The sequence below is a fragment of the Dictyostelium discoideum genome, assembly GCF_000004695.1.
Source record: "Dictyostelium discoideum AX4 chromosome 6 chromosome, whole genome shotgun sequence".
NCBI classification, from domain to species: Eukaryota; Evosea; class Eumycetozoa; order Dictyosteliales; family Dictyosteliaceae; genus Dictyostelium; species Dictyostelium discoideum.
Window position 1 is genome coordinate 3,337,757 of NC_007092.3, and position 26,959 is coordinate 3,364,715.

The window sequence follows — 26,959 nt, forward strand, 5'->3', positions numbered from 1 at the left end:
TTAATATTCATTTGAAATTATTTTTTAGTACATTCTATTTTTAAATTTAATATAAGGTAATAAAAAAAAAAAAAAAAAGATATTAAGAACAATTAAAATTTTTTTTATAATTAATTAATTAAATTAATTTTTTTAATAAATGTAATAAAAAAAGAGATTTATATTTTAAAAAAAAAAAAAAATTAAAAAAAAAAAAAAAAGATATTAATATTATATGATATAATTATTTTTATTTATTTATTTTAAGAAAAATTAAATATTGTTTATTTTTTAATTATTAGTTATTAATTATTAATTATTATTTATTTTAATAATGATTTATTTGCAGGAGTTTCATCTTCATATAAAACATCATGAAAACCATCATTTCTATCACCATTAGTAGTTTGATTATTATTATTATTGATACTAAATTCTTCAAGATCAGGTTCTTCACTTTCATGTGGAGCATAACCTCTATAAAGATTTTTATAAATTTTATTTGCTAATAAAACCACAGGAATTAAAGTGAGGAAAGTACAAGCAATGACAATGACAGCAATGATGGCTTTTGTTAATCTAAAATCATATTTATAGGTATGATGAGATTCATTTGAACAGACTATATTTGGAGTTGATCTAGATGGTGGTTGAATATTTGGATCGAATTGAATGATTTCACAAGAGAATGAATTGATATCATTACCAGAGACAATATTTGCATAGGTACTATTATAAGCATCTCCATGAATATTATTACAAACAAACAAAGATGCATTTATACTTGAGGCATAATCAAATAAAATTAAGGAACTATCACATTTGAATGGTAATTGAGTAGTTGGTGATAATGTTATCTCTTGGACTCGAACACTAGCATAATTTGAAACAATGTATGGGAATTCACTTGTTATTGATGGATTTGTACTAATCAATTTAGTTTTTCTAATTTCAACGGTTGAATGATGAGCGATAATACTTGGACCATGATCATTGATTGGATTTGAATTAATTTCACCACCTTCAATCAACATTATTGAATTGTACACCCAAATGATACCGGAATCCAATGATTTTGGTGTATTATTTTCAATAAAAGTACAATTTATAATTGAGGCTTTATTGGATTGATTTTGGACACTGATAATCTCTTGTTTTGGTGTTACTCCATGATGATTGTTTTCAACTTCTTTACCCTCATTCTTTACGATAATGATTGAATCTCCTTTACCACCATTATTAGTAACCATATTATTTTGAAAGTAACAATGGGTAATATTTAAATTGGTTATAATGGCAGAGTAATGAATGATTGAAGAGAAAGTACCGAAATTATTACTAAATTGAACATTGGTAATATTTACATCAGAGTCAGCGGTATACAATAAACCTTCTCTAGTTAAATATTGACTAAAGAAGGAATCAGAGATATCAATCAAACAACCTTTAGCATTGATAAATGCTTCATTGGCTCTACCACTTTGGACGATTGTATGTTCTCTAATGTACAACTTTGTATTTCTAATATTGAATATATTTGAACCAGATGTAAAATCAAATTTACAATAATCTTCAAATATTAATTCAAACCAACCAATTCTATTAACTTGTGTTGAAATTGAATCAACATCTTCACCAATCATATTTTTAATTGTAGTTTTTCTAAATATAATTTTAACAACACCACCACCACCACCATTACCAACATCACCACTACCATTAATATTTGAAATTGCATTATTAATTTCAGTTGAATTATTTGGATCTAATGATGGGTCAATTAAAGAAACTTCAATGAATTTGTATTTTTCCCATTCTCTAAAGACAATGTTTTCATAGGTAAAAGTAACATTTTTAACACCTTCTTTAATGGCAACTTGAGCAGAGATATAGATAAATGAATCAACTATACCCGAACCAATGAATTCAACAGGTTGAAGTCCACTTAGACCAATGAATGAAACATTGACATTCAATTCATAGAGATTTAATTTTGAACCCAACTCTTGGAAACTTTCAGTACCATATTGACCTGGCATAATTACAAATTCTAACAATCTAATTGGAATACCGGAATTGTTATTCTTAAAACGTCTAAACTTTTGAAATCCATCAATTATACCTTTACATGGTGTAATTTCATCACCACATTCGGGTGATGTGTAATTTACAGTTGATTGAATATTAATTATAATTCTCATTTTACCATCTGCATATGGATTTGGTGGTGTAGTTGGTGTTGAAGTTGGTGTTGAAGTTGGTGTTGAAGTTGGTGTTGAAGTTGGTGTTGAAGTTGGTGTTGGTGTTGGTGTTTGAGATGGAGTTTCAGTTATGGTTCCATTTGGTGGTGTTGTGGTATTTTGATTTGATGTTGATGGAGTTATCGTTGGTGCATCAAATATTGAATCTGATAAAGTACATGATAAAAAATATTGTAAAAAATAAATAAAATTAATAATTTATTTATTTTCAACCTTTTTTTTTTTTTTTTTTTTTTTTTTTTTTTTTTTTTTTTTTTTTTTTTTATTATTATTATTAATATATAAACAAATAAATTATTATTTTTTTTAATAATTAATAATATATAAACAAATAAATTATACGAATAAAAATTGACAATTATAATATATATATTTTTAATAGTGATTAAAACTTTTTATTATTATTATTATTTTTTTAAAAAAAAAAAAAAATTGTTTTAAAAAAAAAATAAAAATAAAAATAAAAATAAATTATATTATATTATTATTTAAATAAATACAATTGTGATGTTGTGAGTGGTACCATTATTATTTTTACTTTTTTTATTTTTTTTGAATCATTGTGTGGTTATAATAAAAAAAAAAAAAAAAAAAAAAAAAATTAAATGTAATATTTAATAAACACACACAGTATTTCTATACCTATTTTTTTTTTCATTCACTCATGGTGGTAAACTTTTTATTATTATTATTATTTTTTTTAAAAAAAAAAATTGGTGTGGGTGAATGTTTTTTTTTTTTATTTTTTTTTTTTTTATAGATATAAAAAATGATAAAACAAACTGGCATTATTATTCACCCGTACCTGTGGGTGTACAGGAGAGTGATATGAATAAAAAAGATGAATATATATTTTCACCTTCCATTTGAGTAAAATGGTATTTTGTAGTATTGGTATTTTATTTATTTTTTTTTATTATTTTTATTTATTTATTAATTTATTTATTTATTTTTAAAAAAGGGGTTTGAAATAGTTGATAGCTCAATAATAAAAAAAATAATAATAAATTATTCCAACTAAGGTTGTAAAATAATAAATTATATGAATGATTTAAAAAAGGGTTTTTTTTTTTTTTTTTTAACCTATTTTTAGGTTTACTTAAAAGGATACCATTTTTATTATTATTATTTTATTATTATTATTATTATTATTATTATTATTATTATTATTATTATTATTATTATTATTATTATTTTTATTATTATTATTATTATTAACTTGAAGTTTGGGTGTTGATAACAAATCAAAAAAAAAAAAAAAAGTATTATATAGACATAATATTAATAGTTTCATATTTAAAAATTTCCTCCAGTTTTAAAGAAAGAGTCAATTTCATTATCTCTTTCATTATTTTTGAATGGACTTTTTATTGGTCCAAAAAGTGGTGAAGGATTTGATTTATTATTATTATTATTATTATTATTATTATTATTATTATTATTATTATTATTATTATTATTATTATTATTATTATTATTACTATTATTATTACTATTATTATTACTATTATTATTATTGTTATTTGAAGTATTATTAGTTTGTGAATTCATCATTTTATAAGTTGGAGATGAGAATGGTGAAATTTCATCGCCACTACTAGTTTTATTGTGAATATTACTATTTTTATTATTATTGTTGTTGTTGTTATTATTATTATCTGATAAACTAATTGGGGTGAGAGTTCTTGGTTCAAAAGGAGGAGAAAGTTCAGGTGTTGTTAGGAAAGTTCTTCTTGCTATTGGTTTGGTTACACTAAAAAGGTTTTCTGGTTGTTGTTGGTGTTGTTGTTGTTGGTTGTGATGATATTGTGGTGATGTTGCTATAATGGGTATTTGAATCCATTTTTGTTGTTGTTGTTGCTGTTGCTGTTGCTGTTGCTGTTGTTGTTGTTGTTGTTGTTGTTGATTGTACTGATTTTGTATATATTGGTCTTGGTGTGATTGTTGATGGTTATTATAATGTTGATTTCTGTGTTGATTTTGTTGAGATTGTTGTTGTTGAGGTTGTTTAAATGTCATAGTTTCTTGTTTTGGTTGTTGTTGTTGTTTTTGTTGTTGCTGTTGTTGTTGTTGTTGTTGTTGTTGTTGTTGTTGTTGTTGTTGTTGTTGTTGTTGTTGTTGTTGTTGTTGTTTAATTTTAGAGATACTAAAATAATTTTCTTTTTCAACCTCTAGTAGCATAGTTTTAATTAAATTGTTTCTATCATTATATTCTTGTATTAAATCTATTGTTGGTTTTGAAATTTCAAAATTACTAATACTTAAACTATTTTCTTTTATTTCTACATTGTTTCTATTATTATTAATTTTTGTTAGGAAATAGTGATCATATATATATTTATATTTAATTTTATACATACAATTTTGGGAATATACCATGAATATGTAGTACTGATCCATTGTTATTATTACTATTATTATTATTACCACCATTGGGTGAATCATTACCATGATCTATTGTAATTTCAGTAATTGTTGAATCATCTCTTAATGATATTATATTTTCAATATCACCATTTTTATTTAAATAAATCTCTAATGGGGCAATACAAACTCTATTATTATTATTCTTTGATGATTCACTATTGATTGGTTCAGATTCTACATATAAACTATCTGGTATTTCTTCACCTTCATATACATAATGTATAAATGGTATATATGATTTTGATGTACTTATATCATGTAAAACTACTGTTGACATTATTTTTATTAAATTAAATATAAAAAAAAAAAAAAAAAAAATAATTTTAAAAAAAAAAAAAAATTAAAAAAATAATTAAAAAATAAAATAAATTAAAAATTATTTCTTCAAAAATAAAAAAAAAAAGGTGTCGTACAACTTTAACATTGGAAAAATTTTTATTATTTGTTAATTTGTAAGATTTTTAAATAAATAAAAAATAAATAAAAATAAATAAAAATTAAAAAAAAAAAAAAAAAAAAAAAAAAAATTAAAAAGGAAGAACTATAATTAGAAATCTTTTTTTATTTTTTTTTTTTTATTTTTTTTTTTTTTTTGGATCTTCAATTAATTTTTTTTTTTATTAATTTTTAAATTTTTTTTTTATTTTTTTAATTTATATTAATTAACAAACAAATAAAAAACAAAATGGAGTATAAACCATTATTTTATAGTATAAGTCCAATAAAATTAATTATTGAAGAAAGGGAACAATTTAATGCATTATCAGAATTAGAAAAATATTCAAATATTGCAGTCCCAGAAATATATTTAGGTATTTATTATTTTAATTTTAATTTTAATTTTATTTTATTTTTTTTTTTCACTTTATTTAAAAAAGTTTTTTTTTTTTTTTAATATTATTATTATTAATTCTTTTTTATTTTTTTAAAAAAATAAAAAAAAAAAGGTAATTCACCCGGAGCATTAAATGAAACATTAAAAATATTTTTAAAAAATAATAAAAATTATAATGGACCATTAGTTATTGCAGTCAATGGACATAGTATTGAAAGTGGTAATGTTTATAGTGGTAAATTTATTGACCATGAATTTAAAGAACAATTTATATTTGATCCAGTAAAACTATGGTCAGGTTATTTATATTTAGATGGTTTAGAGAAATTACTTAAAGAATATTGGAATGGTAAAAAAGTTTACATTGTTTTCGTTCATTGTACAGGTGATAGTATTTTATTTTTAGAGAATTTAAATAAACAATTTCAAAAGGAATGTCCAACTCAACCAATTCCATCCAATGTTTCATTTGTTGCATTAAATGGTTCAATTGAGAATGATTTATCAAGACAAGTTCAATTATGTAAATGGTTAAATTTAAAATTTAAAAATTCTCAAAAATCAATCATTGAACCAATTCAAAGTCCAACAATTGCGACAAAATTACAAATTTCAAATAATCCACAATATTCATCACTCTTTAAAAATGAAATTGATTATCAAAATAATATAATCCATTCATGTTCTGAATTAACAAATAATCAAATTAATTCATATAATTTTTAAATGAAAAATAAAAAAAAAAAAAAAAAAAAAAAAAAAAAAAATTTTAGTTATAAATTCAAAAAAAAAAAGTTTATTATTTATATTTAATTTTCACAAAATGGAATATTAATAAAGTGTATATTTAATTTATAATTATCATTGTTATTTATATTATTATTATTATTAATATTATTATTGTTGTTGTTGTTGTTACTATTTTCATTAATACTAGTATTATTATTTTCCTGAAATGATTTCTTATTATAATTGTTTATTGAAATGATTGATTCTGAATATGGTGATTGTTTTTCTTTTTCTTTTTCTTTTTCTTTTTCTTTTTCTTTTTCTTTTTCATGTGATTGCTGTGGTGGTGGAAATGGTGGTGGAAGTAATGGCGATGATTGATTTATATAATTTGGAAATAAGTTTGATAAAATTGGAAAAGATCTTTCAGTATAATATTGAACCGATTTATTTTGATGAAAAAGGTATTGTTGTTGTAATGGTGGTGATGGTGATAATGGTGGAGAATATTGAGTTGGTGGAGATGGTTGGGGTAAAATTATATTATTCTTTTGGATTTGTAAATCATGGCTTTTAATAGTATTGTTATTTATTATGTTATTATTATTATTAATATTATTATTAATTTGTTGTTGTTGTTGTTGTTGATGTTGATGTTGTTGTTGATGTTGTTGTTGTTGTAATTTTTCTTGTTTTATTTTTTTGGCAGGTCTTTTCTTTTTTTTGGTTGGATAGTCATCATCATTTGAGAAAGTGAAATTAACATTATTTGGAATGTGTGGTATTTTTAAATCTACGAGATATGAGTTAATGCTATCAATGAATTGGTAATCCAAACAATCAAATTGAATTGATGGTTGTTTTAATAAATTTGATATATAATTATTTTGATTATTATTATTTTGATTATTTTGATTATTTTGATTATAAAATTTATTTAAAAAATTAATTAATAATGGTTTTGGTTTAATTGAGAGTTTAACAGATTCAGTTGTATATTTTTGATTCTTTGGTATTGAAAGGTCATCACGAAGGTAATGACGAATTACAACTTGATATATGTAACGATTCCAATTGACAAGTAATGAATATTCCCAGAGTTTAATTGCTGTATCATCTTGATAAGTTAATGTTCTCTTTGATGAACTAAAACTTTTAGTCATTGATCCAATTGATATTATCACTTCAACACCATTTTGTTTCCAATTTCCACTATTTGGTAATTTTCTTTTTTTAACTTTACTTTCAGTTAATACAAAATGAATAGTACCACCTAAATTAAATTAATTAATTAATAAATAAAAAATAAATTATTTAATTAATAAATAATAAATTTATAGACTTACTTTCAATATTTCCTAATGATTGTATCTCTGATAATACTAAAAGTTTATTATCGTTCATATAAATATCAAAATATTGTCCAAGTTTATATTCTACATATAATAATATACAATAATATTGGTCTAATGTTCTATGATTCATTGTATTTGTTAGTGGTGTTTGTGTGTGTGTGTTTTATTTGATTTATATTAAATTAATAATAAATAATTTTTTTTTTATTATTTTTTTTTTTTTTTTTTTTTTTTTTTTTTTAGAATAAATTAAAAATAAATTAAATAATTTAATAGAAAGACACACACAAACAAATATAGAGAGAGATAGAAAATTGATTTATTATGATAAAAAAATGAAAAAAATGAAATGTAAAATAAAAAAAAAAAAAAAAAGTGAATATGTTTATTACAATGAAAAGTTAGGGGGGGATGAAACACACATACCCATTTTATCATAAATCTACAAAATTTGGAAATGGTTTTTTTTTATAGGAATAAATTTTTTTTTTTTATCATAATTAAAATAAAAAATAAGAATTAATTAAACATCAGCTTTATTATTATCCAAAAAAATAAAAAAATAAAAAAAAAAAAGTGTTAAAATCTAAATTAAGCAAATATATATATATATTTTTTTTTTTTTTATATATAATTAAAAAAAAAAAAAAAAAATTACTAATTTTGATTTACTTTTGCTTATTTTAAATTATTTTGGAATTTTTTTCCTTTTTCAGTTTAATTATCACTAATTTAAAAAGTAAATTGAAATTTATTAATTTATTTTTTTTTTTTTTTTTTTTTTCAATTCATTTTTTTCAATTTTCCTTTTTTTTTTTATTTTTTTTTTTTTTTTAATTCATTTTTTTTATTTTATTTTTTTAAAAAAAAGAAATGAATGGAGTTGATATAAATTCAAATTTAGATTCAATTAAAGCAAAAGCAGAAGATATTAGAAATTTATTATTAACAACTTCAACTGGTAATTGGGAGGATATTTTAGGACATTTTGTAGTATTATCAGGTGAATATGGATCATTAGTCAGAGAGGTCAATAATATATACGATAGTGTTGCAGTATTTCCTGAACAAGTTACAGGTGATCCAAATTTAATACCAAATTTATTAAGAACAAAACTATCACCAGAATTGGAGACCAAGAATAGAGATATCATAAATCAATACGTTTCAAAGAATTCCACTCACTATGATCCTGGAAATCAAGAGGAGAATATACCACCATTGAAATTACATATAAAATCATTCAATGATAGAATAGATAAAGTGGATCAAGAATTTGAGAATAAAATTCAACAAATCAGTAAACATAAATTAACCAAACCATCAGCATCCCACGATACCGCAATCCTCAAAGACATCCTCTCCATCACAATGCTAGGATCAGGTATTAAAATCAATGCTCAACAACAATTAGCACAACAACAACAACAACAAGCTACAATCAATGCATTACAACAACAACAAAGATTATTAAATGCACAACAACAACAACAACAGCAACAACAACCACAAGCATTATATAAATTACCTGCTACAAATACTGCAAATACTTCAACTAATACACCATCATCAACAATTGTAATTAATTCACCATCACCTGGTGGTATTCATCATAATGTACCAACACCACCAACCAATCTAAATGCTGCTGGTACTAGAACTTCACCACCAAATGTACAGCAATATGTAAATTCACCACCACCACAACAACAACAGCAACAACAAATTAATACAGTCATTGGAACACCAAATACAATACCAACCACACCAACAGCAACAGTATCAACTGCTGCCACTTATAAACCAGTGGCATCACCACAACAACAAGTTACTTCTAAGCAAGTACCAATACAGTCAACAAATAAACCATTACCACAACAACAACCTTCAATACAAATTCAACCACAACAATCTATTGTGCAAATGGTGCAGAATGTTTTACCAAATACAACTTCACCACCTGTTAACAATAATAATCAATCACCAATTAATAGTGGTATTGGAGGAGGTCAATTTAAACCATCAGCTATTAATATTGCAAATGCAAATAGTGGTACATCAACAATTCAACAACAAATTCAATTACAACAACAACAATTACAACAACAAATTCAATTACAACAACAATTAGCACAGCAGCAACAACAAAATCAACAAAATCAACAAAATCAACAAAACCAGCAAAACCAACAAAATCAACAAATTCATCAACATATTCAACATTTAACACCACAACAACAAGCTCAATTACAACAACAAATGTTACAACAACAACAACTTCAACAACAATTTCAACAACAACAATTATCACAACAACTTTTACAACAACAACAACTTCATCAACAACAACAACCAAATCAAACAATTCAAAATCCATTTCATAATTTTCAAGCAAATAATTTCAGAGTTCAAAATCCTACAAATTTTAATCCACCACAAAATCAATAAAAGTAAATATAAATATAAAAATTTATATTTAGAAAAAAAAAAAAAAAATTATTTGATCTGAGACCATAATATTTTATGAATATTTTTTTAATTATTAAAAAAAAAAAAAAAAAACTAAAAATTAAAACTCACTTAATTTAGGCACATCATTTTTTTTTTTATTTTTTTTTATTTGGATTGTTTTTAAAAAAAAAAAAAAAAAAAAAAGTTTATATAAAATAGTAGTGGAGAAAAAAAAAAAAAAAAAACAGTTTACGATGGTGCATTAATAAAAAAAAAACAAAAAAAGATAAAAATAAATTTCCCCCATCACACAACAACATAAATCCACTCTTTCAAAAACAAATAATTAATTATTTAAAAAAAAATAAAAAAAATAAAAATTACCATTTTCAAATAATTTTATTTTGTATTTTTTACAAATTGGGGTGGTTTTTTTTTTTTTTTTTTTAAATATTCAATTGAATTATTAATTTTAATTTTAAAAAAAAAAAATTCAACACGCACATTTCAACCTCACACTCTCTCTGGCTTCTCTCTTTCTCTTATTTAATTTAAAATTCAACTTTTAAAAATATTTTCTATCTACAAATTGATAGCAGATCGTATATTGGAAAAAAAACTAAAAATAAAAAAAAAATAATTAAAAAAATAATTTAAAAAAATTAAATTAAAAATAAACAAATAAGGTTTTTTTTTTTTTTTATCAGACACCCACCCCACTATATATAATTTATTTAATAAAAAAAAAAATAAAAAAAAAAAAAAATAATAAAAAAAAACAATATTAAAAATATAATGTAATGTTTTAGGAAAAAAAAAAAAAAAAAAATTAAAATACAATTTATATGTTGCACATATAAATTGAAAAACACCAATAATAATAATAATCAAAATAAAAATTATTATTATTATTATAATATAAAATTAAAATAAAATAAAAATAAAAAATATAATAATAATTTAAAAATGGATTGCTTCAGAGGATCATTTTCAAAAAATAATAATAATATTAATAATAATAATAATAATAATAATATTAATAATAATAATAATAATTTAAGCTCAAATATTGAAAATAATAATAATAATAATAATAATAATAATAATAATAATAATAATAATAATAATAATAATAATAATAATAATAGTTTAAGAATGAATAATCCATTCGATTCCCAAGGAGATCAAAAAATTACGTTACAACCAATGGACGATATTAATTTTAGATCAAACAGTAGTTCAAGTTTTAGTGAAAATAATATTCAGAATAACAATAACAACAACAACCCGCTGGTTAATGCAAATAATATTAGAAATAATATTAGTATAAATAATTTAATTAATCATAATGAAGATAGAACAGATAATAATAATAATAATAATAATAATAATAATAATAATAATAATAATAATAATAATAATAATAATAATAATAATAATAATAATAATAATAATAATAATATAATTAACAATGATGAAAATAATAATAACACTACAACCACACAAACTACTACAACAACTACAACAACAACAACTAATTCAGCAACGAATAATAATGTTAATAAAAATAATAATGGAAATAGGGGAACTTATTTTCCAATTAATACAAGAAACATTTTAAATAGAAATAAAAAGAATTTAAATGCAAATGGATTAATTTTTGGTAGGCAAAAAATTTTAAAAGCAAATATAACACCACCACCAACTAATAATACTGAAGATGATATTATTAATACTTTACAAAATGGAATAAATACTAGTAATGAACCATCATCATCATCATCTTCATCATCTTCTTCATCTTCTTCTTCTTCCTCACCATCTAATATTAGTAATGAACCACAATCTTCTTCTTCTTCAACAACAACAGCAGTACATGTCAACAATCATCATGTTCAACGTTTTAAAAAGTCAAAGTATCACTTGAGTGGTTTAACCAAAGGATTTATGAGAAGTGGTGGTAATTCATATAATGGTAGCTTTGAAAATAATTTAGGTAATATTACTGGTATTACTGGCGGTATTATTGGTTCACTACCAGGTAGATTATCAATGAAAGAGAGTAAACATAGGCTAAATGATTTTTATGGTGGAAGTGGTAGTGGTAGTGGCAGTGGTAGTGATAGTGATAGTGGTACTGATAGATATTCCAAATTTCTAAATAGTTTTTATGAAGATTTTGATGAAGATAATGAAGATGAAAACGATGACTTATTTAACCATGTTTCATCCTCATCATCTCATAAAAAACCAAATAAAAACAACAACAATAATAATAAATCAAAGAAAAATAATATAACTACGCCACAATCATCAGCATCTTCATCATCATCTTCATCAAATTCAACAAACTCAAATAATAATGATAACAACAACAACAACAACAACAACAACAACAACAACAACAACAACAACAACAACAACAACAATAATAATAATAATAATAATAATAATAATAATAATAATAATAATAATAATAATAATAATAATAATAATAATAATGTAGTGAATAGATCAAAAGATATTAATATTTATGAATCATATTCAAATAATAATGTAGTTTATAATGGTGGTAATAGTTATAATAGATTTTATTATAATAATAAAAATCAAGAACATAATGATATAAACTATAAGAATTGTGTAAATAATAATATTGGTAGTGTTCCAAGGGAAGTTTGGATACATATTCTAAGCTTTTTAAATGAAAGAGATTTATTAAATATTTCAATGGTTGATTCATTCTTAAATGAAATTAGTCAAGATAATACATTATGGAAACCACTTTATATAAAGAAATGGAATGTAATAACTTTACCTCATAAAAAAAGAATTTCAATTGATAAAAGTCAAAATCAAATTAAAAATTCAATTTCTTTTAATGATTTTACAAACTATTACCAAGATGATAAAAATGAATTATTTAATAATAATAATAATGAAAATGATACAACAAGTACAAGTACAATAAATAATAAAGCAACAACTACAACTACTACAACATCAACAACAACAACAACAACAACAATGGATGATATTAATTTAAATAATAATTTAAATAACTTTGTACATAAAATATTTAAACCAAAATTAAATATTTATCAAATTAATAATGAATCTAATGAATCTTTTATGAAGAATTTACCAATTTGGAAATCATTATATAGAGAGAGGAAATTGATTGTAAAGGATGGTGGTATGGAAGAGTTTTATCATCTATTGGAGACACTGATTGCCTATCCATTGGAATTCAATGCTAAAGCTGTGATGACAATGTATACAATCGTATTCCAATTATGTATTGTCAATTATCGTATGATGAATTATATGATACCACCAATGGATTTATATAGAATGATAGTTGAATGTTGTCATAATCATCTAATGAAAATTTTGAATGAATCAGTTGTATTTGATGATGGTCCACAATTAATTCAATATTATTTACATCATTGGAATAATTATATTCATTCAATTAAACGTGTAACTATAGTTTTCAGTTATTTTCATCGTGATTGGGTTTCAAAACAATCTGATGATGTTTTATCAAGATCTTCAATCATACCTTATAATATTAAAGGTTATTCATATTGGTGGTCAAAAATGTTAAGTGGTGATCCTCCAACAGTATCATCAACACTAGCAGCACTAACATCAGCAACAATTCAACAAAATAATCAAAATAATCAAAATAATCAAAATAATAATAATAATAATAATAATAATCAAAATAATAATAATAATAATAATAATAATAATAATAATAATAATAATAATAATAATAATAATAATAATCAAAATAATATACCAGTACCACCTCCACCACCACCAACTTCAAATGATCCAGCTAATATTGTACATTTAACACCAATGATGGCAAGAGGATGGTTTTCAGTTTTATTCTCACAATTGGAATTAGATAAAAATGATAATTTAAATTTCTTTATTCAACCACCTCAATCACCAAAATTAAAACCACAACCATTGCCATTTAATATTCGTAGTAATACAATATCATCAAATAATGGTAGTAATGTACCAACCACTGTTACTACAACTGCAACTTCAACTCCTATACCAATTATTATTGACATACCAATGCATGAAATTAGTCCAATTTCTTCCTCTTCTTCTTCTTCTTCTACTCCTTCTACTTCATCATCATCAAAAAGTAATAATAATTATAATTATGGTTATAAAAAACCAAATGAATCACAAATTAATAGAATTTTGAAATCTTTAGATAAATGTTGTGAAACTGGTGAATTTTATTTAATTAGTGGTTTATTAGTATCAATTTTACAATTACAAGATTTTTTATTATCAATTGGTATTGATGAAGCTTCAACAAATTATCCATATAATCAAAATCACCATAATCATGGTGGTGGTAATGGGAATGGTGGAGGAGGAGGTACAAATGTTAATGGTTCCAATAATAGTGGTAATCAAAATTCTTCACAAAATTCAATTTATTATCCAATTTATAGTATTTTAAAATCATTTAATCCAAATAAACAACAATGTAATAGGGAATTAATTGATAAAATTCAAACATATGAGAGTATGAATGGTATTGAATTTTCAAGTAATAATTCAAATGTTGGTGGTGGTGGATATCAACAAGCTCATCAATTTGTACCAGAATTTAATTTAAGAAGATCAACAATGGAATCTTCAATTCGTATATTTAATTATCATAATCATAATCAACAGAATAATGCATTCACTCAAACAAATCATTATGTATCTGTACCAAATTTATCACCAAGCAATAGTACCTTTAATTTAAAGAATGAATGTCAATTTTGTAATGTTTTCGCTGTTAATCCACCAACTTTTGGTGATGAAAAATTGAATAGAGTTGTAAAGAAATGTTTTTCACTTTTACTTTTAATTCATAAAGATAAATCAAATAAAATTTTAAAACAACAATTTTAATTAATAATTTTTATAATAATAATAAAAAAAAAAAAAGGCGCTTCACCCCCTATACATATATATGTATTTATATAAACTTTCAAAAAGATTTTTATTACTTTTTTTTTAATTTTTTTACTCTTGTGTAAAATTAAAAATGTTGGTAACCTAATAATTATTATAATTAATATTTTTTAAATTATTAAAAATATTATTAAATTGAAATAATGGTGAATCAGTTAATTGTTTCTCGACTGGATTTGATTATTGTTTACTGCTTCTACTACTACTACCATTACTACTACTAATACTACAACTACTACAACTACCACTACTACCACTAAGTATTCTCTCTGGTAATTTCTCATTTGATTTATCTGGGTTACGAGTGCCTAAAAATTCCCAAATAAAACCAGATTGAGGCTGTAGATGTGCTGGTGGGGGGTAAAATGCTCCAACCCTTATATGAGTAATAGAGTTGATACATGAAAAGAATAAAAAAATAAATAACAGTAAGGGGATTGAGAACTTAAACATTTTTTAAAAAATAATGCAAATAATTTGTAAATAAAAAAAGAATAAATAAAAGAAAAATATATTCCTATATTTAAAAAATAAAATAAAAAATACATATGATAATAAATAAAAAATAAAATACCACCAATTTAACAAAGGGGGGGGGGGGTACCACAAATAAACAAAATATAACACCACCAATTTTTTATCTTTTTACATAAAAAGATTAGTTTTTTTTTTATTTTTTTTATATTTCAATTAAGTTACAAAAATGTGGAAGTACAAAAAATAATATGAATTTTCAAAAAAACTTAGTATTAACAGATGTTTAATTGAAGATATAACTGGAGACCTCTCAACATAAAAAAAAGAATGCACCAAAGGTTGAAATAATAATGATTGACATTGTTGAAAAAATATTTAGAGATTGTACTACCATGTTCACAAATTACTTTAAAGATGCTAAAATTGGAATAAAAAGAAAAGACCAATGTAGTGGAGTTAATTATTATATTTATTTGAAAGAGAAGAAGAAGATTGTGAATTTTTAAAAAATAAATAGTCAGGTTGTTCATTTAAGTCAAGAAAATAGTAACAAATCTGAATCTTTAAATGGTAAATTAATAAAAAAAAAATTATAATTATATTTATGTTATTGAAAAATAATTAATTTGTTTGTCATGTAATATTATTGTTTTTTTTTTTTTTTTTTTTTTTTTTTTTTTGAGAAGATAGCTATTGGCCGATGCGAAATAATATTTCCAGTATTATCTGATTTTTGATTTAATAAATGCAAATTAATTACTGATGGAAAAAATAGGCTTTTTGTTAAAAAAAAAAAAAAAAAGATTCTTAATTATTTTTTTGATAATTTAATAAGAAAATGAAAGAGTTTTTTTTTTTTTTTTAATTTGGGTTTATCTATCCCACAAAATTATTTTTTTATTTAAAATTTCTTATATAATTTTTTAATTCTTTTTTTTAAATGTGTAAAACATTTAAGTTGACCTTACAGCAAATCTTGCAGAAAACCTTAGTCAACTGTCTTTTTTTTTAATTATTTGGGATAACTATCGTTTAAAATTAAAGCTGGTGTAGTTGGTATTCCAATGATTGTATTAATTTGTTGTTGTTATTGTTGTTGTAATGGTGGTGGATTTACATATTGCTGTGCATTTGATGGTGTTGGTGGTGGTGGTGGATTTACATATTGTTGTACATTTGGTAGTGAAGTTCTAGTACCAGCAGCATTTAGATTGGTTGGTGCAGTATGATGAATTAATTGCAATTGTTGATGATGGTGTATTAGTTGAATTTGTATTAGAATCTGTTGTTGCTATTGTTTATTTGTTGCTTTATAAGCAGCAACAGCTGTTGTTACTGTAGTTGGTATTTCATTTGGTGTTCCAATAACTTTATTAATTTGCTGTTGTGTTTAGTGAAATAAATTGTGGTATATAAATGTCAATTAATAATGCTATTATAATTATTGCAAAAAAAAAAAAAAAAAAAAAGTTTATTTGTTAATTGAATAAATTGATTATTTTTATTATTATAATAAATATTATTATTATTTATTATTATTAAAGTTATTCATTTTTGATTCCATATGGCAGTATTTTTTTTTTTTTTTTTTTTATTTGATTGGTTTTTTTTTTTTTTTTTTTAATTATAAATTAGGTTGAATATTTTTATTTTTTTATTTTTAAAAAATAATTTATGACAAAACTGTCATTTTCCGAGCTATTTAATGATTTATGGGTGAATGGTTTCGAAAAATAACGGATCACCTGGTGGTTTTAAAAATTTAAAATAAAATAAAAAATTTTAAAATAAAAAAAAATAAAAAAAAAAAAAAAAAATATTTTCATAATTTTTTATTTTTTTTATTTTTATTTTTATTTTTTTTGAAAAGACACCAACATTGCTTTTTTTTTTTTTTTTTTTTTTTTTTTGGAATAAAGGAAAAAGAAAAAGAAAAAAAAAAAAAAAAAAAAAAAAACAAAAAAGTTTTTGTGTAATGTAATAATTCATTTTTTTTTTTATATGAATGTAAAATCGAAAAAATATAAATAATAAATAATAAACAATAATAATAAAAAAAAAAAAAAATACTAAATGGAACAGGTTGTGGAATTCCTTGAAAATTGTGATTTATATCCAAAATTAGAAGGTAAGATTTTTTTTTTTTTTTTTTCCACCCAAACTTCCAAAAAAAAATTATTTTTATTATTTTTATTATTTTTATTATTTTATTATTTTTAAAAATAGAATATTGAATGAAAATTAATTAATTAATTTAAAATAATTAGAAAAAAAAAAAAACTCAAGAAATCCATTATCAGGTATTATTACAATTATTTATTTACCATTATTAATATTTTATTTATGGTTTAGTATTAGACCACAATATGGAGCGTTACCAAATTGTTGTGCATGTGCTGCTCATTCAACACCAAAAGAATCATGGATATATGAAGCGATTAAACCTGAATGTATGAATTCAACAAGTTGTAGAGAGAATGTACAAAAACAACTAACACTGAATTGTGATGCAACTTTACAATATTTACCGATACCTGATGTCAATTTGACGATGAATATAGCCGAGATTGGGTGTCTAGGTTTGAAACCGGGTGATTCATGTAATGAAGAGTGTTTAGCGGTATCAAATCGATGGATAACCAGTCTGGACTACACCAACCAAGACAACCAATACCAGGCTATAATCCGGTGTCCTTTGCAAATTGGTGTATGTGATTTCAAGGCGGTGTATAGTAACCAAGAGACTGCGCCACATGCGGTGTGCAGGTACCCCGAGCTGAATGGGTTGTTGATTATTTTAGGCTCAGGTTTGTCACTATTAAATGGATTTTTAATAACACTTCGAATTATGTTACGTACATTTTGGAGTAGAATAGGAGCGAATAATACAAAGAATGGTCGTATGGGTGATTATTGGAAGGGGGTGGTGATAGGTGTGGTGTTCAATTATTTTGGCATACTTTACCTCTCGCTAGCAAAGGATATCTCCAAACGTATGAGATATGGTGGTCAACTATCGATTGGGTTTCTACTACTCTTTTTCAAAAGCCCCCTTGTCATTTACCTAATGGCGGTGTTCTCGTCGTTTTGGACTCCGATGGGGATACTACTAGGTTTAGGATTTATCGCAGTTTCAATTATAATTAGAACAGTATTCAATTTGGTTGTATTGGAAATCAGATCTAGAAATTGTGTTGTACTATCACAAGGTTCTATTGAACAATTTGGTATAATCGGTGAAGATAGTGAAGAGTCAAAGAACGATAACCCATTAAGATACTACCAACAACCCGACCGAATTAAACCAGTCCCTTACACCACATGGAAAGATTTCTTTAAAGGTTTCTATATGAACCTTTTCGCAATAATCCTACTTCACGGCTTAAAGAAATCCTATAAACGTTATTCAGGTTTAAAAAATGGTTTCTACGTTTCAATTGGTTGTTCAACTATGATCATAGTTTGGATTTTACTTTGGTCATTAAACGGTTGGGATTACATAACTTATAATTTCCCATTCCCACTATTACCAAATTTAAATAAATCAACCACCACTACCACCACCATCATTCCATCATCATCAACATCATCAACATCACCAACGTCATCACCATCACCATCACCATCATTATCATCAACATCATCATCATCATCATCATCAATTGAATATGTTGAATCATTAACAACAAATGAGTTAATGAAAATTGCATTTTTACAATCAATTTATTATGTGATATCATGGGCAATTGCAATGATGATGGTATTTCATTTTAGTTTATTTTTAAAATATTTACCAGTGAATCAAGGGGTAAACTTTTTTAGATTTTTAAAAAAGAAACATGGTACTCGTATGGATTATAGATTTGGATTTATCGTGGGAATTATACCAGTGGTTTTAACAAGTTTCTTCTTTTTTTATTTCTTCTTTTATCCATATGTTGAAGCACCGTTACCATCGAATCCATCATTATGTTCATTCCCAGCTTGGACTTTAATCATACCATGTCTTGGTTTACTACCATCAATGTTAATGTTTATATTCTCACCAAGTGAAAGATTTAGGTCAGGTATTATCTCTGCGATTGGAGTTTCAATACTTTTCTTTGGTATGGGATCAACCCTATTATTATTAAATTATTGTTTAGGTCCGAATCAAGATAAATTCAATCCATTAGCTTGGTTAATCACTTTATTTGGTTCTTTTATTATAGTTTTTGGTTCAATTCGTAGTGATACCATTTTAATTTTAGATAAAAAAAAAGAGAATCCAAGATTCATAGAAGAGGAAAGATTATTATCTTCATCAACTCAAATTAAAAATATAATTGAAGATTCAATTGATTATAATGAAATTATAATTAATAATGGTAGTCAAAATTATAAAACAATTAATAATTCAATTTTTAATAATAATAATAATAATAATAATAATAATAATAATAATAATAATAATAATAATAATAATAATATAAATATAAATATTAATAATAGTAATAATAATAATATACCCGAAGGTATAGCCAATAATAAAAATAATTATAATTTTGATGATTAAATAAAATGTATTTGGTCATTTTAATTATAAATAATTAATTTTTTTTATTTTTTTTTTTTTCAGTTTTATTAAAAGAATATTGTATTTTTTAAAATAACATCAATTTTAAATCCATGTTTTTATCTGAACAAATCTCGAATAATTAAATTCCTTCATCTAAAAACTTTACAATTCATTTAAAATGAAAAAAAAGTAGGAATATGTTTTTTTTTTTATTTTTATTTTGGTATTTTCCAACCAGGATATTGTCTTTTCAAATAATTGAAAATTTTTTTTTTTTTTTTTTTATTTTTTTTTTTTTTTTTTTAATTTAAAAAAAATGAAAGTATTAAATTGCGAATCAAAACACAAAAAAAAAAAAAAAATAAAAAACAATAAAAAAATATAATAATAACAATAATATAAATAATAACAAATGATTTAAAATGTTGTCTGCTTTTAAAAAAAATCTATTAAAACCATCTTCACAAACATATATTAAATATAATATCAACAATATTAGTTTAATAAAAAAAAAAATCACTCCGAAAATTAATAAAGATAAAAATGAAAATTATAATAATAATAATAATAATAATGTTTTATCATGTACAACTATAAATTCTTCATTAACTACTTCTTTAATAAATAATAATAGTAATAATAATAATAATAATAATAATAATTGTTTTATTAATGGAGGACAAAGACATTTCGGATCATGGGGTTTTAGAGTAATGTATATACATATATAAATTTTTTTTTTTTTTTTTTTTTTTTTTTTTTTTTTTTACACATCATAATAATAATTATTAATTAATATATATTATAAAAATAAAATAAAATAATGATAATAATAAAGTTTTTAATGGGTTTTTCAATTGTTGGTATAATGTATTTTGCAAGAAGATGGCAACCAAGACAAATTCAAAGGATTATACAAATGTTTAAGAATGGATCAGATGATATGGATATTTTATCATTGACATCAAAAGATCAAACATTTCATTCAAACATTTCATTCAATCGTGAAAAAGAAGTTAATTATTTAAATTCATTTCTATCATCACCACCATTAGGACCAATTGTAATAGTTGGGCCTGAAGGTTGTGGTAAATCACATATAGTTAGAAGAGTATTATCATCACGTCAAATGTCAATTCTAGTTGATATGAGAAAGAATGCAGTTATGACTGGTGATGAATTATTATTATCATTTTTAGGTAGATTAGGTTATTTATTACCATCAAGTGATCCAATTTCATCTTTATTTTTAAAAGCTGAAAAAAAACAAAGTAAAATTTTAATCAAATTAGAGTGTTTATTAATTATTATTATTGAGTAGATTATATTAATATAAATTATTATTTGTTTATTATTTATTTATTTATTTATTTATTTATTTAGAACTTAATGTTCAAGAAATTGTTCAGGGTTTAGATACAGTTTTTCAAGCATTAATTAAAATTAAAGAAACATTTAATATTACACCATTAATTACAATTTCAAATATTGAAGCATTACCAACATCTGAAAATTTTACAAGATTTTTGGATTGGTGTTTATCTGTAACTGATAATAAATTAGCAAATATTGTATTTTTAACATCTTCACAATTTGTTCATTTCCATTTAGATTCAAGTATGTATATATATATATATAATTAATTAAAAATAATAAATATAAATTTATATATATTAATATATTCTTTTTGAAAAAAAAAAAAGATCAAAATTTTAAAAAAAGAAGATTTGTATATAATATAAATTTTCCAACAAAATCAGAAGTTAGAAAATATTTACATTTAGTATTTAGTGATGAATCATCACATACTAGAATGGCAGATCATCCAAATAATGAAAAAAGATTAAATAATGAATTAATGGCTCAAAATAGGAATAGTAATAATTTAATTATATTACCATCATCAATGATGAATTATGGAATTGGTGGTGTTGGAGGTGGAATTGGTGATGGTATTGGAATTGGTGGTGGTGGAATTGTTAGTGTAAATGGTAATTATTGTTTAACGAATGAAGAGATTGAAAGTATGATATCAATATTTGGTGGTCAAATGAGAGATATTGATTTAATATCGGGATTGGTAAAGAGGGGTGAAAACTTTCATTATTTGGTTGACCTATTCATATCAGAATCAATTCAAAAGATTGCATCATTAGTAGACTCAATGTATCAGAAAGCAAATGCATCAGATAATGATACTGCAAAAACTCAAATCTTTGAAAAATATCAACGATTTTGGAGAATGTTAGAAATCTTATCCGAACAACATATAGTACGTGCAAATGATTTAATTCAAGAGGTTTTCGATGAACAACCTGAAGAAATGGATTCTTACTTTCAAGATAATATAATTTATTTCTTGGTTGGTACAATCATTGAACAACAAGCAATAGCAAGAGATGGTAGTGGTAGTATTAGTGGTAACCAAAAACAAATTAAAAAGTCACAAAAAAAAGAAGATCAACAACAATCACAAAAACAACAAAAACAACAACAACAACAACAACAACAACTACAACAACAACAACAACAACAACAACCAATTGATTTAATACCATCACCATCAATTGAATTGGTTAAAGTTGAAGGTGACGATTGCTTTGTTGATTTAAATAATAATCATATCGTTGATAATTCAGTACCAATTGTTGATGAACGTACAGTTGTTGATGATTCAGATTTAGGTGATTTAGTTGTAGCGGCTACTCAAATTCCAAATAGTACATTCTATAATTTGGTTTGTTTTTCATCACCACGTATTCTCTATGCAGTTCAATTATTAATCATGGATAATCGTTTAAAACTTCAACGTGATGCAATTGAAAAGTACTTTAAAAAGAAAGATTTAAAAGATGATAAAAAGGAATTAGAAGAAGAGAAATCAATTAAACAAATTGAATTTGAAAAAATCACAACTAGATTAGATTCATTAGTTGCAAACTCAAAAGAATGGGTAAAATTCATTGGTGATGATGATTTTGTTAAAAGAACAGATTATTTAATTAAAAAAGAAACTGAATTATTAAATCAAATTGAACAATTAAATGAAAAAATCTTTAAACTAGAAGTTGAATTAGATAATTTATAAATAATAAATAATTAAAATAAATAAATAATTAATTAATTTTATTTTTTTATTTCTTTTTTTTTTTTTTTATTTTTTATTTATTTTTTTTTTTTTTTTTTTATGAATGAACTGTTAAATTTAAAGTTGAAGCTTTTCTTTTTAAATTTAAATTTTCTTGTAATTCTTTTTGATTTTTAATTTTTTTTGCTTTACAAATACATCTAAAACATAAAATTAAACGAATTGATTTTATAATCATAACTCTAATTGATAATACATAGAAACTAACGTATAATTCATTATTTGACATTGAATTATTTCTAAAAACACAACCATTAACTTTATAATGTTGTGGAAAAAATAAAAATTGTTTATATTGAGTAATTATTGATATTACTAAAAAGAATTCCATTAAATAATATAAAATTTCAAATATTAATGATTTCTTATTTTTAAAATAAAATACTGGTAATAAGAAAATTGAATCTATAAATATTAAAATCGAATAAACTAATCCTGCACATAAAAATGATACTGTTTTTTCCCTTTGTTCATTATTATAATCACTTTCCAATTCTTTATTATAATCAATATTTATATATGGTGTTGTTACATAAATATTTTTACTACAAATTTCATAACCTTTTTTTTTTAGGAAAAAAAAAAAAAAAAAAAGAATAAAAAATAAAAAATAAAAAATAAAAATAAATAAAAGGTTACTATAAATATATATTATATATTATAATGTTATTAATTTTTGTTTATATTTACCTAATTCATCCTTATATGAAACTTTAAACCAAGGGACTTAAAAAAAAAAAAAAATTAATTATTTGAAATAAATAAATAAAAATATTAATATGTAAAAAATAAAATAATAATATTTTAAAATAAAATATTTACAACCCAAAATAATTGCACCAAGTATTATACTTGGAACTAAAAGGAAAAAAAAGTCACAACAACTTCCTTTATTTAATGTTCTTAATTGTTTATTATATTCTCTATCAATTTCAGATTGTGATTTTAATTTTTCATCATTATTATTATTTTCAATGTCATCATTGTGATTGTTATTAATAGTTAATAAATTTCCATCATCTGTAATCACTCCTGAATTTAATATTGTTCTTGTATTATTTTCAATTTCAAATTGTAATTGTTGTAATTGAATTAATTGTGATCCCATTTTTTTTTACTAAAAAATTTTTTTTTGGAATTATTACTTGTATATTTTTAAAAAAAAAAAAAAAAAAATTATACTAATTCCTATTTTATGGAATTTTTATTACTATAATTATTATTATTATTATTTACACAAAAATACTAAAATTATGAATTTTTAAGTACAATAATTCAAAAATAATAATAATAATATTATTATTAAAAATAAAAATAAAAATAAAAATAAAAATATTAAAAATAAATGAATAAAAAAAGCTCACATATAAATTCAAACATCACACTACATAAATTCAATTATTTAAAAAAAAAAAAAAAAGCAGATTTGTACATATTTTTTAATGTTGGGTTTATATGATAAAGGGGTGGATATATAAAAAAAAAATAATAAAAAAAAAAAATAAAAAAAATAATATTAAATAAAAAAAATAAAAAAGCACATATTTCAAACATCACCACTACATTATTCCTATTATTAAAAAAAAGAGATTGTGCACAACTTTATTTTTTTTTGAATTAATATGTGAAGGGGGGGGGGGGGTAAAGATTTACTTTTAAATTTAAAAATAGTAACAAAAAAAAAAAAAAAAAAAATTTCTATCCAAATTTAGCAATCAAATGTTTTGTTTTGTTTTTTTTTTATTTAATATTTTTAACTACCATTTTCAATTTATGAAGTTTTTTTTAATTATTTAATAATAATTTATTCCCAAAATTTTTTATGATATATTTAAAAATAAAAATCGAATTAGATTTATTGTTTAAAAAATAAAATAAAATTAAGTTTATTACTTTTTTTTTTTTTTTTTTTTTTTTTTTTTTTTTTTTTTTTTTTTTTATAATGGTTAATAATTAATTGATTAATTAATAATTTAATGTTCACTAAGATTTGATAAATCTTGACATGAAGTTGCAGCAAAGTTTAATGGACCTGTTGATTCATATAATCGGTGGGGTTGTTTTTTTTTCAATAAAAAATTTGATTTATAAATATAATAAAAACTAACTAAAATTCTAATTAATTTTAATGCAGCTAATCTTGAAATTGCAAAAAAGAAAGCTGGACCTAAAAAATTTTCAAATGATGTTCTTCCAGTACATCCAGTTACTGCAAAACTAAATGGAATTAAATAATAACTTTTAAAAGTTGATAAAATTACAATCAATAATGACCAATCTAAACAATAATAAATTAATTCTGGTATCATTGAATAATATGATTTAAACAATACCACTGGAATTACCATTAATACATCTAAAAATAATAAAATACTACTAACTAATGATACTGTTAAAACCTTATACCCTTTTTGATATTCTTCCCAATAAATTTGGTCAGTTTTTTGTAATGGTGGTTTTTCATCTCCCAAATGAATATCTTTTTCACAAACTTGATTTCCTTTTGAATCATAAAATGATGTTTTAAACCATGGTACTTTTTTTTTAAAAAATAAAATAAAATAAAATAAAATAAAATAAAATAAAATAAAATAAATTAATATTTTATATATATTTTTTTTTTTGGCAAATAAAAAAAAAAAAAAAGAATAAAATACTTACAACCTAACATCATACCACCAAAGAAAATACTAATCATGACATAGAAAATAAAAACAAAAATAAAATAATTATTTCTTAATTTTTTTAATTCTAAATCATAGTGAAAATTTGTTGAATTCATTTTTTTAGGATCTTCAATACAATCTCTTCCTTTTTGATTTTTATCAAAATAATTTTTATTATTTTTATTATTTTCATTATTGTTATTACAAATCGTTATTTGATCGTCAATTATATTATTTGCACCATTCATTGATTCAATTTCTTTAACATGACAATTTTTATTATTAATATTATTATTATTATTATTATTGTTACAATTATTATTATTGTCTGAAACTTCATAGGAAATTTCTTGCATTGAAATATTCATTTTTTTTTTTTTTTTTTTTTTTTTTAATTTTTAAAATAAATAAAATATATAAAATGATGAGAAAGTGTATAAATAAATATGATTTTGTTATAAATAAAAATAATTTAATTAAATTTAAAAAAAAAATAAAAAATAAAAAAAAAAAATAAAAATTGATGGGTTTTTTAATAAATGTGTGAATTGTATAAATAAAAATAAATAAAAATATTTACAAAACAATAAATAAAAAAATAAATAAATAAATAAAATAAATAAAAAAAATAAATAAAAATAAATAGATAGATTTATTAATTAAATTATTAAATGAACTTTTTTTTGAAATCAAATAAAAATAAAATTAAATAATTAAAATTAAAAATTTAAAATATTTGATTAAATTTAATAATGATCTAAATTAAAATATTGGTAGTTTTACAAATAAAAAAAAAAATAATAACTAAAATAAAATAAAATGAGATGTGATGTTATTTTTTTTTTTTTAAAATTTTAAAATAAAAAAAAAAATAAAAATAAAAATTAATAAAAAAAAAAACAATAAAAAAAAAAATAACATTAATTTTTTGAATGAAGATGATTATAATAAATCGATTGATAAAATTAAATATTAAATGTGTTGAAAAAAAAAAAAAGCTGAAACATACAATGTATCTTTTTATTTTTGTTTTTTTTTTTTTTAAACAATTTTTTTTTTTTTTTTTTTT

At 21.8% G+C, this 26,959-nt stretch overlaps 12 protein-coding genes and 1 non-coding gene across 13 annotated transcripts; 7 read left to right on the forward strand and 6 right to left on the reverse strand.

Moving 5' to 3' along the window:
* Positions 1-302: 302 nt before the first annotated feature.
* Positions 303-3,106, reverse strand: DDB_G0293802 (hypothetical protein; the record flags this gene model as incomplete). The annotated part of the gene is made up of 2 exons (XM_628947.1): positions 303-2,386; positions 3,040-3,106. 2 exons carry the CDS (start codon positions 3,104-3,106, stop codon positions 303-305), a joined length of 2,151 nt encoding a protein of 716 aa, XP_628949.1.
* Positions 3,107-3,536: 430 nt separating this feature from the next.
* Positions 3,537-4,944, reverse strand: DDB_G0293804 (hypothetical protein; the record flags this gene model as incomplete). Its single annotated transcript, XM_628948.1, has 2 exons — positions 3,537-4,533; positions 4,601-4,944. The coding sequence occupies 2 exons, from the start codon at positions 4,942-4,944 to the stop codon at positions 3,537-3,539; spliced, it is 1,341 nt and encodes a 446-aa protein (XP_628950.1).
* Positions 4,945-5,352: 408 nt separating this feature from the next.
* Positions 5,353-6,228, forward strand: DDB_G0293806 (hypothetical protein; the record flags this gene model as incomplete). Its single annotated transcript, XM_628949.1, has 2 exons — positions 5,353-5,479; positions 5,615-6,228. The coding sequence occupies 2 exons, from the start codon at positions 5,353-5,355 to the stop codon at positions 6,226-6,228; spliced, it is 741 nt and encodes a 246-aa protein (XP_628951.1).
* An 83-nt stretch (positions 6,229-6,311) lies between these two features.
* Positions 6,312-7,716, reverse strand: DDB_G0293822 (hypothetical protein; the record flags this gene model as incomplete). Its single annotated transcript, XM_628950.1, has 2 exons — positions 6,312-7,504; positions 7,578-7,716. 2 exons carry the CDS (start codon positions 7,714-7,716, stop codon positions 6,312-6,314), a joined length of 1,332 nt encoding a protein of 443 aa, XP_628952.1.
* Positions 7,717-8,459: 743 nt separating this feature from the next.
* On the forward strand, positions 8,460-10,034 carry med8 (hypothetical protein; the record flags this gene model as incomplete). Its single annotated transcript, XM_628951.1, has 1 exon — positions 8,460-10,034. One exon carries the CDS (start codon positions 8,460-8,462, stop codon positions 10,032-10,034), a length of 1,575 nt encoding a protein of 524 aa, XP_628953.1.
* Positions 10,035-11,192: 1,158 nt separating this feature from the next.
* Positions 11,193-14,978, forward strand: DDB_G0293826 (cyclin-like F-box containing protein; the record flags this gene model as incomplete). The annotated part of the gene is made up of 1 exon (XM_628952.1): positions 11,193-14,978. One exon carries the CDS (start codon positions 11,193-11,195, stop codon positions 14,976-14,978), a length of 3,786 nt encoding a protein of 1,261 aa, XP_628954.1.
* A 243-nt stretch (positions 14,979-15,221) lies between these two features.
* DDB_G0293808 (hypothetical protein) lies at positions 15,222-15,494 on the reverse strand (the record flags this gene model as incomplete). The annotated part of the gene is made up of 1 exon (XM_628953.1): positions 15,222-15,494. One exon carries the CDS (start codon positions 15,492-15,494, stop codon positions 15,222-15,224), a length of 273 nt encoding a protein of 90 aa, XP_628955.1.
* Positions 15,495-15,868: 374 nt separating this feature from the next.
* DDB_G0293810 (hypothetical protein) lies at positions 15,869-16,024 on the forward strand (the record flags this gene model as incomplete). The annotated part of the gene is made up of 1 exon (XM_628954.2): positions 15,869-16,024. One exon carries the CDS (start codon positions 15,869-15,871, stop codon positions 16,022-16,024), a length of 156 nt encoding a protein of 51 aa, XP_628956.2.
* A 451-nt stretch (positions 16,025-16,475) lies between these two features.
* r62 lies at positions 16,476-16,518 on the forward strand. Its single transcript has one exon.
* A 1,073-nt stretch (positions 16,519-17,591) lies between these two features.
* On the forward strand, positions 17,592-20,073 carry DDB_G0293812 (hypothetical protein; the record flags this gene model as incomplete). The annotated part of the gene is made up of 2 exons (XM_628955.1): positions 17,592-17,646; positions 17,786-20,073. 2 exons carry the CDS (start codon positions 17,592-17,594, stop codon positions 20,071-20,073), a joined length of 2,343 nt encoding a protein of 780 aa, XP_628957.1.
* Positions 20,074-20,498: 425 nt separating this feature from the next.
* Positions 20,499-23,164, forward strand: DDB_G0293828 (hypothetical protein; the record flags this gene model as incomplete). The annotated part of the gene is made up of 4 exons (XM_628956.1): positions 20,499-20,786; positions 20,915-21,347; positions 21,460-21,693; positions 21,837-23,164. The coding sequence occupies 4 exons, from the start codon at positions 20,499-20,501 to the stop codon at positions 23,162-23,164; spliced, it is 2,283 nt and encodes a 760-aa protein (XP_628958.1).
* Positions 23,165-23,261: 97 nt separating this feature from the next.
* Positions 23,262-24,332, reverse strand: DDB_G0293814 (hypothetical protein; the record flags this gene model as incomplete). Its single annotated transcript, XM_628957.1, has 3 exons — positions 23,262-23,785; positions 23,915-23,950; positions 24,047-24,332. The coding sequence occupies 3 exons, from the start codon at positions 24,330-24,332 to the stop codon at positions 23,262-23,264; spliced, it is 846 nt and encodes a 281-aa protein (XP_628959.1).
* Positions 24,333-25,197: 865 nt separating this feature from the next.
* Positions 25,198-26,258, reverse strand: DDB_G0293816 (hypothetical protein; the record flags this gene model as incomplete). The annotated part of the gene is made up of 2 exons (XM_628958.1): positions 25,198-25,760; positions 25,886-26,258. 2 exons carry the CDS (start codon positions 26,256-26,258, stop codon positions 25,198-25,200), a joined length of 936 nt encoding a protein of 311 aa, XP_628960.1.
* Positions 26,259-26,959: the final 701 nt, after the last annotated feature.